We start from the raw sequence: 14,974 nt of genomic DNA, 5'->3' as shown, positions 1-14,974 counted from the left end.
ATTATTTTTTCTGTAGCTTGAGCTTTATTTCAGTTTCTTTACTATAGAGGGCAGCAGAGAAATATTTTATTGAAATCCTGCCACATTACAATAGCACCAGTTAATTCCGGTGCAATGCTAGTTGCATTAAAAAATTTATTTTTGTTGTTACTTATGTAAAAAAAAGCAAAAGTTTAAAAAATCTTTTTATTTTGTATATATGGTTTACAAAATCAGTTGAACAAAAAGCTCTCGGGTATTAAGAACACTACATTTATATACAAAACAATTACAAAAACTTATAAACAATAACTTATTTCATCATAGAAACCCATACATTCAGAGCATTACTAAATTTTGCCATCAGTGCTATGTGGTTACCCAACCTGGTATTGAAATACTTGTATATACAGTTTAAATGTAATTTAAGTATTAAAAACATATTTACACATTTGGTTGATAGTGGTTAATAGTAAACAAAAACAGCAGTAGACGCAAGGGAAATCCTGCAGTTGTTTACTCCTCTAAGGACTATAATGATCCATTTCCTCAATAATAAAGGAAAGATTCATCACTGTTAGAGTAACACAAACACCTTGTAGAAAAATAGCTTCTATGTAGTCTAAAATACATTGCCTGAACTTGTAAAAAAAATGTTTCTCTTATAAAGATATAAAGTAAGGTCTTGTTTAGACACGACCTGTTCCAGACAGATCAAAGGAAGAAATGGCATGGCTTTTTAGAGGTCAGAGTTCATACCTCAGAATAAAACATGGTAGAGAAATATTTTTTTCTCCCTGTTAAGGTGTAGGGTTGCTGCATTGCATCATGGGAGTTGACCCTTGGTGGCGTGTGGAGGCAGCTCCGCCGTTTGCAGGTGCGTCTAAGCCGAGCGACCGTCTATAAGCTGCTGAAAGTCTGTAGAGCACCTCAGCAGGTGGACAGGACTGAGCGTCGGCTTTCTTTGTCAGGAGCATCTCAAAAAGAGAGCTGACCTCTGACATCAGAGCTCTGCTATCCAACACAGGGGTCTTCTCTGGGGTTTTACCAAATGTGGAGAAGGAAGTAGAGTCATCCGGAGTGACCACAGGACAGTGGCCTTCAGGAGACGGTGGCCCATCTGGCACAAACAGGTTTTCGTGGTAGTCAGTCGTCAGAGGAAGAGATAGCCGAGCTATCCATGCTGGATCAGGAATGTCTGAGAACACATCATCTGAAAGAAGAATGAAATATGTTTGAATATTTTTATGTTTATGTTTAGATATAAATAGGCAAAAGTATTAGACTACTTTATGGTGTGTTATGGTTCAAGAAAAAAATCATTGGGGTTTGAAACAACGGCTAAGCCCAGAAGTTTCACATCCAAAAATCCTCATCAACCTTTTTCTTCATTCAGATTTTGTTTCCCAGAATGCTTTGCATGATGCTGTGATTTTATAGTTTTATTCAGTAAAGATAAAGACTTGTTAATGTTTAATGTTCATTAAACTTTAAACAAACTGTTGAGAGTCAATATTTAAATCTACAGTAAGTTACTGGCTTTCATCCTTAAATGTCTCTTTCATTCCTGTATAATTAATGATGGTGAAAAATAGTTAAAATGGCCAAATCTTCGAAAACATTTTAAACCATATAAAACCACAGACTTGCTTAAAATCATCAAAAGTTTTTGACCACATCTTAACAACCTCAATAATAGACCTAACACACAGTAAAGTAACATGTGTAGGACATTATTCTACAATCAGACAGTGTTTACTGCCAATCTAAATGCCACACTTTTCAAACAAACGTAACAAATGGTACAACGCATAGCCACTGTTTAAATTCACGAATAAAACTTTAAGATTTACATCTGAAATGTAATAACACGCCTTTATGGTGCTAAGATGTCTTCCGGGACGTCTGTATTTTGAGCCTAATTTATTTGTCCCGTTGACTGCTTCGACTCCATGTGGCGCCACAAGAACCGAGCGGCAGATAACATCAAAATCCCGCGAGAGCGATTCGAGAAATTATACAAAGTAGACTGTTTCGAAATACTCTCGCGGTACTTTGATGTCATTCACCTGTCCGTTGTGGCGGCGCCATAGGCAGAAACAGCTGCAGACAGTGGTGATCACGACACTTGAGAATGATCTCCGACAGTTTTCATCCAATCACAATCAGTATGCGTTTAAGAGGGTCAAATAATACGATTACATGTTTTCTTTTTATTTTATTTAGCTGTGCATGTATAAGATCTGCATAGTTACAAAGTTCGTTCTCAATTCTGAAGAGATCGCTAATCCAGACCTGCCTAAAATGCCTCAAGCTGAAAAGTCCCAAGGCATTTCCAATTTAACTAGGAAAATCTCGCGCTTGTGATTTACAGACTGTGGCTGTTTCTCAATATGCGTTCTTCAGCGATCTTGCGTCCTCGTGTCCTCGCTCTACGTCATCATTAACGGTCGAAGTTCATTCCAATGCTGCGTCCGAAAACTCAAGGCAGTGACTCGTTGCCTCGCTGCCTCATGAGGAAATGACTTCGGAGGCATGAAGGTAGCTCAGAGAAAGACTTTCGGACACACTTGTAAGGCAGCGTGTTTGAAATTTAAACAGAGAGCGCCTTTGTAATAACTAATCACATATTTGAAAACTACAATACTAATTTCTCGCTAGAAATGCAATTAAAAGGTGTAAAAAGTGAAAATGTACCTTTATTTACACTAAATTGGTGGTCCAGTCGCGTCCTTGGCCGCCATTTTATTTTTTCGAACTCAACCGGACTCGACCAATCACATTCTTAATGTACGTCCACGCATAGGTATCTCAGGAGACAGGAAGTAAACCAAACATTGAATTCGGACATGCCTTGATGCCTTGCTGCCTTGGAAAGCTGCCTCAGAAGGCAGCAATTTAGAGTTTTCGGACGCAGCCCAATTCTCAAGAACGCAAGGACAGAGGACGCATGAAAAAACCCGGATGTGTTCTTGATATCGAGGATGCATCGAGTGCAGACTTGCTGAAATCGCTTTACGCCCCAGAAGTCATTGCGGCAAAACTTCCGAGTTCGTTCTTCCAAGGTCGCCTGGCAAGACCGATCTCCACGAGGACGCAAGACCGTTCTTTGCGTTCTTGGAATTGAGAAACAGCCTGTAAGTGTGTTTTAATTAAAGTATTTAATGTTGACTCTAAAAAACTACAGCTAACATAATATATGATAGTTTAGTTTAAAACACGTAAGATTAATTTAAAGAGGTTAACCCTTAGAGCAGTCACAGGTGTTTTGTTTTAGACATATATTAAAGGCGGAGTCCACGATGTTTGAAAAACGCGTTGGAAAAGGAGACGGGCCGACTACCAAAACACACTTATAGCCAATCAAATCAAATCAAATGCCGGGTTGCGTATGTGTGGGGCGGGTCTATAAACAGAAGGTCCAGATTCTATTGGGGTCGGGGCGTGTTTGTTTGGGTGATTTCAAATATCAACATTGGCTTTCAAACATCGCGGACTCCGCCTTTAAAGGTAATGGTTTAATTTCAGGACTGTGTTAAAAGTACCTGCTGTAAATTAACAAATTATTAATAACCTGTTGCTAAGGCATAAGAGTTATTAATAAATATTTCATTAGGAGATTGGCTATTATTTTGACAAATGGTTTAGCCTGCCCTATATACAGTGTACAAAACCATATCTGCACTGCTGCCGCAGGCCATCTTTTGTCTCGTATTTCAGAGTGAGAAAGTTGGCAACCCTATGCATACGTGATTCGTTAATGTCTATAACATACAATTTAAAGGACAAGTTCGGTACACTTAAAGCCCCGTTTTCAGAGTGTTTATGATGAAATAGAACGGTTTTGACTGAAATTTGGACATATGGTGCTGGCCCGAGAGTTTTCGGGTGTTTGTTCTGTCACCTCCCACCTCTACAGTGGGTGTATAGGTGCACTGGAACAATCCTTCCTGGAATGCATTGAACGTTTGTTTACAAAGACGTGAAACTCATCGAGTGGTCAGGAGTGTTCACTGATATGCTCACACAAAAATCGCTGCAAAAGATGCTTTCCAACAGCTGTTTTAGCATTCGTTGTAAACTTGTGGACCTATTTTTCCAAACGCCTCACACCCGTACATTCTTCCGTTGAGAGCTTGAATAACAGTCACTCCAGCCCAGTTGGTGGCGATAATCCGCCTTTGCCAATTGCAAGAATACAAACAAAGTTCCCGGCGCGGAGTAATACCAAAGAACTTATATTGACAAGAAGTGAAAGTCAATAGAACGTTCCATTGCAACATCAGGGCCCAGCAGCAGCCCTACGAATCCGCCATTTTGGAATGAGAGCGACTCGGGAGTCAACTAGAAGTGATGGCAATATCAGCTACTTTGTACATTAAAAGATCAAATTCAAACTGAATGATGATAACACAGAATAACATACAATCAGACCAGTGATCATTAATCCCTTTTAACAGCTTATTTTCAGATATTTAGACAAGTCTTCCACTTTTATTTAAGCTAACTTTACATACATACATAAACTCATCCACACATAATATTTTGGCTCCATATACATCTGAACTGCTCGAAATGGATTAAGTTAAAAAAACACAGCCACTGTCCAAAAGTGGCAATTATAGGATAACAGACAGAGCAATGCATCATGTTCTATAAAATTATCATGTTTGTATCGGGATCCAGCGGATTAATATGTACAAAATATATTTCATACCTAGTGGAGTTGGTAACTAATAATAATAATAAATGTGTAAAGTAGCATAAATTAGAATTACATAATAAAGCAAGAAAAAACGACCTCAAATGTGTATCTATTTAATGATTGGATTCCACAACTGATCATACATACAAAGACAATACAGCGTTTCGTGTAGGTGTAGCAAGTGAACAAAATTTTAATTTAAGAAACTTACTATTTCGCTTCTGATTTGGCTGTGAGATTCGCTGAGAATGAATTGAGTATGAATTGGCTGTGAGAATTTTCTTTCCAAAATGGCGGCTGTGCTACCGAAGCGCCACCTAGTGGTTGTCAGAGTTTTGTCTCTTGTTCTTCTATACTCTTTGGTAATTCCGTACCTCACAGCACATCTAATACAAGTCGATGGAGTTGGACAAAAACTACGATAAAACAGCTGTTGGAAAGCATCTTTTGCAGCGATTTTTGTGTGAGCATATCAGTGAACACCCCTGACCACTCGGTGAGTTTCACATCTTTGTAAACGAAAGTTTAATGCATTTTAGAAATGATTGTTCCAGTACACCTATACATCCATTGTAGAGGTGGGAGGGGATACCACAGAAACCGAAAAATTCTCGGGCCAGCATCATATGTCAACATTTCAGTCAAAACCATTCTATTTCATCATAAACAATCTGAAAACAGGACTTTAAGTGTAAAATACCCAACTTGTCCTTTAAAGCTAGGGCTTTGTATAAATCATTGTGAATGATAATAACAAATATCACTAATTATCAGGCAACCAACTCTTAAGTGATGTGTGAAATGCATAAGATACAGTATAATTTACCATTGTTATTACCTTAAATCACACATAATATATCAAAGTGCAATATTGTCCCCTCTAGCCCTTGAACAAAAGTGTTAGTCAGAGGAATTCAGCTAATACTAAGAGCAGCCCGAAGGGAGAAATAGAGACGGTGGGTACACGGCCTTCAAAGAGAAAGCGCATGGACGGTGCTCAAGACAGAACAAAGTTTTATACATGCATACACATTCTCAACTTTACTCTCCTTAGGGTATGCAGAGCACACACACACAGAGACATATCACCACCATTGTGTTAACAATAGAGGACACAGCATGAATAGTTGAAGGACATGAGAATGAGAGCAGGTGTGTGTGACTCAAGATGACCCTCGAAGTCAGAGAGATGAGTCAGTGCTTAGTAAAGCATTAACAACAGAGGGAATATGTATCTGCACGTTTGAAAAATAAAACCCTGGACAACACCAAAACATCTCTTCTGTCTCGCTTTCTCTCTTTTTCTGTCTGTCTTCTGCAACATGATAACTACAGTTGACATTCTCTCATGTTTAAACACATTTAGCCTGTTATAAATGTCAGTAAGATTGTAGTCTTGCTGTTTGCTGCTCACATAGGCATCATCTTAAAGGAAAACACCACTGTTTTTCAATATTTTACTATGTTCTTACCTCAACTTAGACGAATTAATACATATCCATCTTTTTTCAATACGTGCACTTAATCTTTGAACAGCGCATTGTAAGTGTGTAATGCTGCGTTCACACCAGTCGCAGTAAAGGCATCAAGCGCGAGTGATTTCAATGTTAAGTCAATGTGAAGAAGCGCTTACGCGCGTCTGGAGGTCTCGTGGCGCAAATGAGGCATTTAGCGCGGCGCGGTAGACGCGATTCCGCCTCATTCTCACATCTAGTTCACGCGAATGGTGTGAATTGAGCATTGACGCGCAAACGCGCGAGCTGAAATATTTGAACTTTGGCGGAAAAACACGCCACGTTAACCAATCAGGAGCATGCTCTAGTAGTGACGTGATAACAGGAAGCGAGCGGAGTCGCAGAAGCCCCTCCCATGACTCGAATTTCTGCGTGAATGTCTTGATGACTAGAATTTCACGCACGAATGTGAGTAAACTCAAAATGTTCAAGTGGCAAACTAGATGCGAAATTGATGCCTCAAGCGTGGCTGGTGTGAACCCACGGTTAGCATTTAGCTTAGCCCCATTCATTACTTTTTCATTACTTCATTTAAAGACTGTTACATGAGTAGTTACACAAGTAAGTATGGTGGCACAAAATAAAACGTAGCGATTTTCTAGGGAAATAAAATATGAGATCTATATTGTATGGTGGAAGAGCACTTAGTTTGCAGCACTTTGACCTCAGTAACATCATCACTCCTGACTACTCCCCCTCTCGCTCAAACTTTCATCAATATTACTGCGCCCAAGGTGGAAGTGCTGCAAATTAAGTCCTCTTCCACCAAAAAAAATAGTTCTCATTTATTACCCACATTAAAAATTTTCACATTTTATTTTGTGCCACCATACTTACTTGTGTAACTACTCATGTAACTCTTTGAATAGGGAAAACATGGAAGTGTTTGGTGGCTTCTAAATTCATCCCTGTTTGGATCCTAAGGAATGAATGGGGCTAGGCTAAATGCTAACACGTTCACGATGCACTGTACAAAGATTAAGTGCACGCCTGAAAAAAGATAGGTATGTATCAATTCATCCATGCTGAGATAAGAACATAGTAAAATATTGAACAATGATGGTGTTTTCCTTTAAGACAACCTCTTAACACACACAGGCCACACAACCCAAACAGTTGAGCTTACAAGTTTGGCATAAGTTAATGTCCAGTGTAAACTCTCAAACAGGCTTTTCTTCTGGAGTATAGCAAGTCGCAACATAGAGATGAGACCTCTAGTGCAAAAAAATAGATTTGGTGTAAACAAAATGCATCACACTGAGCTAAATCCGCTCACAAGCTTCCGAAAGATTAAACGGAGAAAACAAACCAGACCTTTGATTCTGGCCAACAAAAAAGTCAGAATGTGACACATCTGAGAACAATAGATGGAAGGAACTGCATGCAGATATTTACTCTATACATACACAACAGGAAACAAAACAGCTGAAATCTACTTAAATTTATTAATATACCCAGAGTAAACAAACATACTGGGGTTTTTAGAGTATCATTGTCATTTTTCTTTTACTATAAATATAGTTATAATCTATGGAAATGAACAGTAACCCAATGCAGCATTGCTAAAAGCTAAATAAATATATCATATTTTTTATACCAGTGGTTTTCAACATGGCACCAGGTTGCCTGCAAAGAGTCTGTGAGTTGCTCTAAAAGCACATTCTATTAATAGCCTCAATTTTTATATTTATTTTTTATATTAGCGTGGCTAATATTTATTTATGCTAACATTTTAAACAATAATAAAACATCAACAAGTAAAATAAAATCTAATTAAATCAACAAGCCAACAAAAAAAGGTTGGAGTAGAGTAGACAGTAGCCGTTTCTCAATGTCAAGGAAGGATCCTCGGAAGCCAGAATTTCGAGGATGCTACGCCATCGACGTCCGTTGAAGGACTGTTCCAATGTTGAGGATCCTCGAAATTTCAGCCAAGGACTGAGTCCTTCGTTCGAGAAATATCCCATATACAGGAAAGGATGCATATGTGTAGCCTTCGCGCTCTTCACGCACTGAAATCACCCACAATCCTATGCACGCTGCACCGAAAGCACACCTTTAATCACGCAATGACGTGCACTTGCTACCCTGTTCCATTGAACGTGTTCTACGAATGCTTAAGAGGAGCCTCGCCTAGCATCTGAAGGAAGTGACTTGTAAGGACTAGTCCTGCCAAGGAAGTATCGTTGACATTGAGAAACGGCTTATATCAAAAATGCTCACAAAAAGATTGTAGACCCCTTCTCTGTACTACATGTTTTTTATTTATTTCCTAAAACCATTCCAGCCTCTATGGCTATACATGGTGAGATGTGGTTGATCTACACACAAGTTAATTCATACACAAGTTGAGAAGGGACAATTTAGCATCTACATTTCACCCAGTACCTAGACTAACCCTACACTGACATAGGGAAAACATGTAAACTCCACACAGAAAGATCTCCTTACTCAGCCAAGACTCAAAGTGGAGATCTTCTTACAGTGCTACCCACTGAGCCACCCCCCTTAATTTTACATACAGTAATATATTCTTCACTGCATTTAACTTTGACTTAGTTTTTAAGTGACACATGACAGCAGTCTCCAGTCATTAAAAGTGATCACTATTTTAAAAGCAATAGCATCCTTACCAGAATTCAACAGATTATTGAGGCCTTCTTCATATAATGTGTCCACTGGTGAATCCCTGCCAGTTTCCCAATCTATATCACCCATCTCACTTTCACCATGACCACTGTCCTTAGTGCTCAACCAGTCAGCGTCCTGAGGTACTAACCTGTAAACAATGAGAAGAGTTCAATGAGCGAAAATAAAATAAAATCTTAATTAATCACAAAGTTAAGTAAACTGGAGAACTTGTGAGGATTGTCAAGAAAGTACACAGAGCTTACAAAAATTAACCATAAACATTTATAGGGGAGATTTTTTTAGTGATGGAGTGGTAAACATTAAAACTGAGTCGCATACATCTGACATATAATACAGTTGTAGAAACAGATGTAGATTATAGATGATGTTTACAGAATGGATGCGTAATATAAAACATCATGATAGAAACAATTAGTATATAATTTAATATGTAACTTTCATGATTTTGCTATTTCTATTTTCATGTAAGGCTGCTCTGAAAAGAGCGCTAGATAAATACATTTTTGATATAAACACAACCCCTTTGTTACTTTATCATTCCCTGACTCCATTCTCTGTTAGATGAGTAAAAGACAGATAGCTTATCTGCTTTCACTGATGGCCACTTCCTCATTTACCAGAAACCTACCTGATAACATCTCAGGCCAATTTTGAACAGGCAAAATTTTCGTGATGTCACAGTTGTTGTCATACACACTATATGAATCAGATTGTATTTATTGTCTGCTTTGTCAAGAGCTCACATAGATAAAGTCAAAAAGAAAGAAATGAGGTTTACCGGCCAGTTCGGTGGGAATACTTGTTGCCACGAAAGTTTGGTCGAGGCTGAAGCTGACCCTGATGCAACAGAGACAGGAGCTGTGACACCTGCTGAAAAGATAAAATGGTATAAAATCATCACCATCATCACAAATATCATCTATTAATCTGTTTCTGATCATTTGAAACTGCTAAAACCTAAAAATAATTAATGTCTCTTTGTTAAGAAAGCATGTATAGAATGAAACTGGCAGCTACCCAAAAGAAACACAAGCGGAATCAGAAAATGGGCTGAGGAGATTGTTGGGTTAAAGCTGTTTAGTGGGAGACGGGAAGCTGTTTTTACGCAGGGCCTATTCTTCTACAGGCTGTTTCCTTCCAGGATGCACATAAGAAACCCAGCCTTGGCTACGAGGACGCTTTCCTCTGCATCAAACCATACATCTCTCTTCAAGCTAATTTGCCAACTAGGCCAAGTAAGTAAGGGAGGGTGGAGAGAGTATGGGTGGGTAAGAGAAGAGGAAAAGAGAAGGGGGGTCAGGATCCAGACTCTTCCTGGCTGGCTGTGGTATTCACGTGAGAGCTCGAACCCATGCCAGGACCTTTTGTTCTGCTGAACACGTTGATAGAGGTAAGCATCTGGGTGGACCCAGGTCCAGAGGATGCACAGTTTGACTAGCACAGCACTTTTGGTCTTTTAAAATGTAAGCTGGTGAAAGCTGCTTAATTTATTAAGGACTGCTGCCAACCCATACATGTCAGATCTTACTTTGCTGAAATAAATAATGGAGGTGAATCTGTTTTTCACCTTCATTATTCAGTATGACTATGTCATGAGATATCATTGAGGATTGGCAGCGTTTTATCCTGAGGCATATTAAAGGTTTATGTTACCGTTGGTGTATTCCTGAATCATTATCTGTCAGTCTGTACCCTTAGGCCACTAAAGATATGGGCTTATACCACAATGCAACTGCTGAGTGGGAAAACAAGCAAGCTATCATATACGCAAGCTTATACGAATGCTTTAAAATAGCTTAGTGCTATATATATTGTTAGATCTACAAAAAAGATTTCTTACCTGCACCTCAGGTGAGGCAGAAGACAGTTGAATAGAACCGTTCTCTGCAAAAGCTGCCATTGAGAGTCGAACAAGGTTCCTCAGGATCTGCCTGTGGTCTGACTCCTCAATCTTTCCTTTTCTTTCAGTGGTCTTTGGTCTCCGTAATGTTGCCTGATCACTGGACACTGAAGTTGCCGTTCGTGAGGAATCCACGGTTGGGCTGTTGACTTGTTCATTTCGGTGGCGTTTGAGTGTGCCGGTTTGAGAGTTTGAGAAAGACGAGGAGGAAGAATTTCTTGTTTTGTGCAAGGTTCGATACGATGTCTCTGGGTTACAAGGAAGTGTGCCGTTCCATTCTATGTTACCGGGCTTTCTGAGGATTTTGCTCGGAGTGAGCGGTAGACTCCCATCGATTTCTGAATGAGATTGATTTTGAGCCATGCGGGCGAGGGTTGGCGTAAGATTAAAGTGGCCCTGTGGATAGGTGGGGGTTTCCATTAAAGGCGCTGTAGAGGACAGTGCTTCAGCTTCATCTGCAGGTGGATTTTCTTTACGTCCCCTCAGCACTGGTACCAACTGGATGTCGGTCTTGCGAATGTGCTTCTGAGGACGTCGTGGGTGACGGGTGTAGGTCGATTCAGCTTGTCTACAGTTATAAGCGTGGTTGTCTCGTTTGTTAGGGTAACAAAGTGTTTTGGCTAAAAAAACTGTTATGAGTAAAAACAGGCAGGTTGATCCCAGACAGATGGCTAAAAGCATTGTTAAACTGTACTGGGCTTGGTTATCTTGAGACAAGTTCTTTAGGTGGTCACGAAAGTTTATGAAAGTTATTTCTAAAGTAGTTTTTGTGGTTAGCACAGGTGTTCCCATATCAGATACCACGATGTCCAGTTTAAAAGTCTTACCAATCAATTCTGTGGCATTAGTTGTGTTAACAAACAGTTGCCCAGTAGTTTTATCCAGAAAGAATGTGTTAGATGGGTTTCCATCTGTTATCCTAAAACGAAGTCTTCCATTAATACCAGAATCTGGATCACTGGCCCGGATGGTTGTGGCCAGAAAACCATCGAGTTTGTTATGGAAAGAATGATTTCTCAATATTTCAAAGTTATCCTCAACAGCTTCCTCTCCAATTTCAGTCAAAATCTCCCCCTTGTCAACTTTCACTGGGACACTTAGCACTGCGACTCCATTCTTAGGTAATGGCTCGTGAATTATGGGATAATTGTCATTAACGTCCTGTATCTCAACCAGCACTGTTGCACTGCTGGTCATTGGTGGGTATCCTCGATCTACAGCCTCAACAATAAATGAGTAAGAGCGGGACTCCTCAAAGTCTAATGACTGTTGAGCAGTAACAGCCCCACTTGATGGGTGCACAGAGAAAAGTGCTGTTGGTGTCCCCAATTCATTTGACTCCCTAATAGAGAATGACACCTTTCCACTGAGATCCAAGTCAACATCATGGGCCTCCACACTTAAGAAATGAAAACCTGGAATATTGTTCTCTTTGACTTTACTACGGTATTGACTTTTGGTGAAAATGGGTGCATTATCATTTTCATCCAAAACATGGACAGTCAGGTGCTTAATGCAGGAGAGAGAGGGATCCCCGCTATCTTGAGCCTGAAGAGTAAGGTTGTACTCCATTTGTTTCTCTCGATCCAAAGCGTCATTGGTTACAATCATGTAATTGTCCCCATGGATTTGCTTGAGTCGGAAGGCGCTCGGTCCATTCAGAATGCGTAACTGTACAAGCCCATTGAGCCCTGAATCAGCATCAGATACCGTCACAAGAGCAAGAAAAGTTTCATTTGGTGCTCCTTCCAAAACAGTTGCGATAGGCGAATCAGGGGGAGTCCATGTTATATGGATCCGTGGAGCATTATCGTTGACGTCTTGCAATTTAACCTGCAGTTTGTGATGAGATGGATTAGCATTGGGCCCCAGGTCTCGAGCTTGGATGTCTACCTCATATAAGTTCTTCTGTTCAAAATCTAAAGGACCTTGTAAAGTCAAAGCACCCGTTTTGGGATGGATGCTGAAAAGTTTTTGCACATCCGATGGGACGTGTTTACTAAGGGAGTACTCAACCTCCCCATTCGCACCTTGATCAGGGTCTGTGGCACGGAGATGAATGACAATCGTTCCAAGGACTGAGTCCTCTGCCAGCTCAATAACTGGCGGAGCATCTTCGAATACAGGGCTGTTATCATTAGAGTCCAGAATTGTTACTCTGATTTTTGTGCTGCCTGACTTAGGCGGGTTTCCTTTGTCCCAGGCTGTTAAAATCAATTCTAAAGATGGCTGCACCTCTCTGTCTAATTCCTTGATAATGATTAATTCAGCTTGCTTGCTCCCACCAGCAGTGTGGACATCCAAAGCAAAATGCTGGTTGGAGGAAAGGGAGTAGGTCTGTAGGCCATTAGGTCCAGCATCTGCATCTACAGCACGATCCAGAGGGATACGCATTTTTAGTGCAGCTGTCTCAGAGATCTCCACCTCCTGCACCGGACTGGGAAAAACTGGGCTGTGATCGTTTAGGTCCATAATCTCCACACGAACCGAAAGGAGATGCATAGCACCACTTCTTCTGTAGAGAACACTAAAAACCAGTTCACAAGGTTGTGCTCCCCAGCATAGCTCTTCCCGGTCCAGTCTACCTAGTGTTGACACAGTACCATCCCTTGCAGAAACTGTGAGCGGTAAGTTAGGTCCACGTTGTACAAACTGGAAGTTTTCCAATGACCCCATGTCACCGCGCTGACGCAGGTCATCCAGGAGGCGGCCCACCCTTGTCCCTGAGGGCTGCTCTTCCCAAACACTATACTGAATAATGAGGGGAGTAGAATCTATAGAGTGGGCGTTACAGGGTGGGCACTCGAAAAGAGTTGCCAGAAGGAGTAAAACCTGAAGCATGACTGTGTGTGAGGTTTCCTGTTTCATTTTACATACAATCACTTGTGCTAAAGCCCTAAATAAGCATTTGATTACTCATCTGAAATCCAAATTTCATCACATATATTCAAAACCTTTACATTATCTTTGTCTGTCTTCTTTTGATTATAAAAAAATTATATAGTTATTTTCTTCTAAACAATACAATTAAGGAGCACTACCACAACAACCAGATGATCTACAAATGACCACTTATAGAAAATATTAAACAAAACAAAAACTGGCCTGATCCCTGCTAATACAATAAGACATCCATCATTACAGTAATAAACAATTTCTACCAAATTTCACATAAAATATAAATTATTATTAGCACAAAAATTAATTTTACATGCAAGAAAATGCTTTTTTCAACTTAATTCAGCTAAGAAAAATGTTTCCACATAACTAGTATAGGTCTGTACACAAAAAGCAAGTTAAACAAATAATATTTTGTTAAACCAACTTAATCAATTTAACCTCCCATGTCATGCTAACTAGCAATAAAGGATTTTTTTTCAAAAGTCTTGTGATCTCGTAACTATCCAGCTTTCGTTCAGTCAGATGAGCGTTATTGTAAAGCAGTACTCACTCACACACAGCTGCTGTTTCCCGGTCAGGATACAGTGAGGAACTGTGGATGTTTGGTGGGATGGGATGGTACATGTGAAGGGAAATAACCCAACAGCCAATCACAAGTTAAGAGGGAGTGTAGACTGCTGCTTAACTCCACCCATCTGTAAGAAAGAATGGATTCAGATGAGACTGAAAACATTGGTGTGCTTTTAACGAAACATGATCCCACTTCTTTCATTCACTGCCTCGAGTCTTTCACACATCTGACTTGACTGCTTTTCTAAATAAACACAGTAAGAGTTGTGGTCCGTAGCGTCTGTCATCAATGATTGAATCCAACCTAACGTCAGGCCATTAAGAGCTGTGAAAACAAAAATAAGGCCTGAATCTGAACCCTTAAGGTGGTGATAAATACTCCAGGAGCTGTTGGTGTTATCATAAAGCCTGATAGTCAATCTGTGTAGTGATTGCTTTAAAATCCAGACTTTATAACAATTGTATGCTTTTTGCACATTGTTAAGCATCTAATGTTTAATTCGCTTAAATAAATAATTAAATAAATTGTGAAATTTCTATCAATTTTACAGCTTCATATAGCCTAATAAATTATATAATAAAAAAATAAAAAGGCTTATGTAACAATGCATTTTGAATAGTGGTCACACTAGCAACATACTCCATAAATAAAGTGTATGTAGTATATGTAAATAATTTCTTACAGCTTTCCGCTGGTTTTGTTTGTACAGGCGAGAGGATAAATCTGTTATTAAAGGCTTATGGCCAATGAGA

At 39.7% G+C, this 14,974-nt stretch overlaps 1 protein-coding gene across 2 annotated transcripts; it reads right to left on the bottom strand.

The window, feature by feature from the left end:
- Positions 1–172: 172 nt before the first annotated feature.
- On the bottom strand, positions 173–14,242 carry pcdh12 (protocadherin 12). Of its 2 annotated transcripts, none has more exons than XM_055177777.2 (4): positions 10,691–14,242; positions 9,629–9,720; positions 8,832–8,977; positions 173–1,192 (listed from the first exon to the last, which is right to left on the bottom strand). In XM_055177777.2, the coding sequence occupies exons 1-4, from the start codon at positions 13,616–13,618 to the stop codon at positions 780–782; spliced, it is 3,579 nt and encodes a 1,192-aa protein (XP_055033752.2). In that variant the 5' UTR covers positions 13,619–14,242; the 3' UTR covers positions 173–779. The 2 variants fall into 2 exon arrangements, with proteins under 2 accessions (XP_055033752.2, XP_055033753.2); XM_055177778.2 differs by having other exon boundaries at positions 9,629–9,717.
- Positions 14,243–14,974: the final 732 nt, after the last annotated feature.

This window comes from Misgurnus anguillicaudatus, chromosome 16 (genome assembly GCF_027580225.2).
Source record: "Misgurnus anguillicaudatus chromosome 16, ASM2758022v2, whole genome shotgun sequence".
Lineage (NCBI taxonomy): Eukaryota > Metazoa > Chordata > Actinopteri > Cypriniformes > Cobitidae > Misgurnus > Misgurnus anguillicaudatus.
Note: the sequence above shows the minus strand (reverse complement) of the source record. Positions and strands in the feature narration are given on the sequence as shown.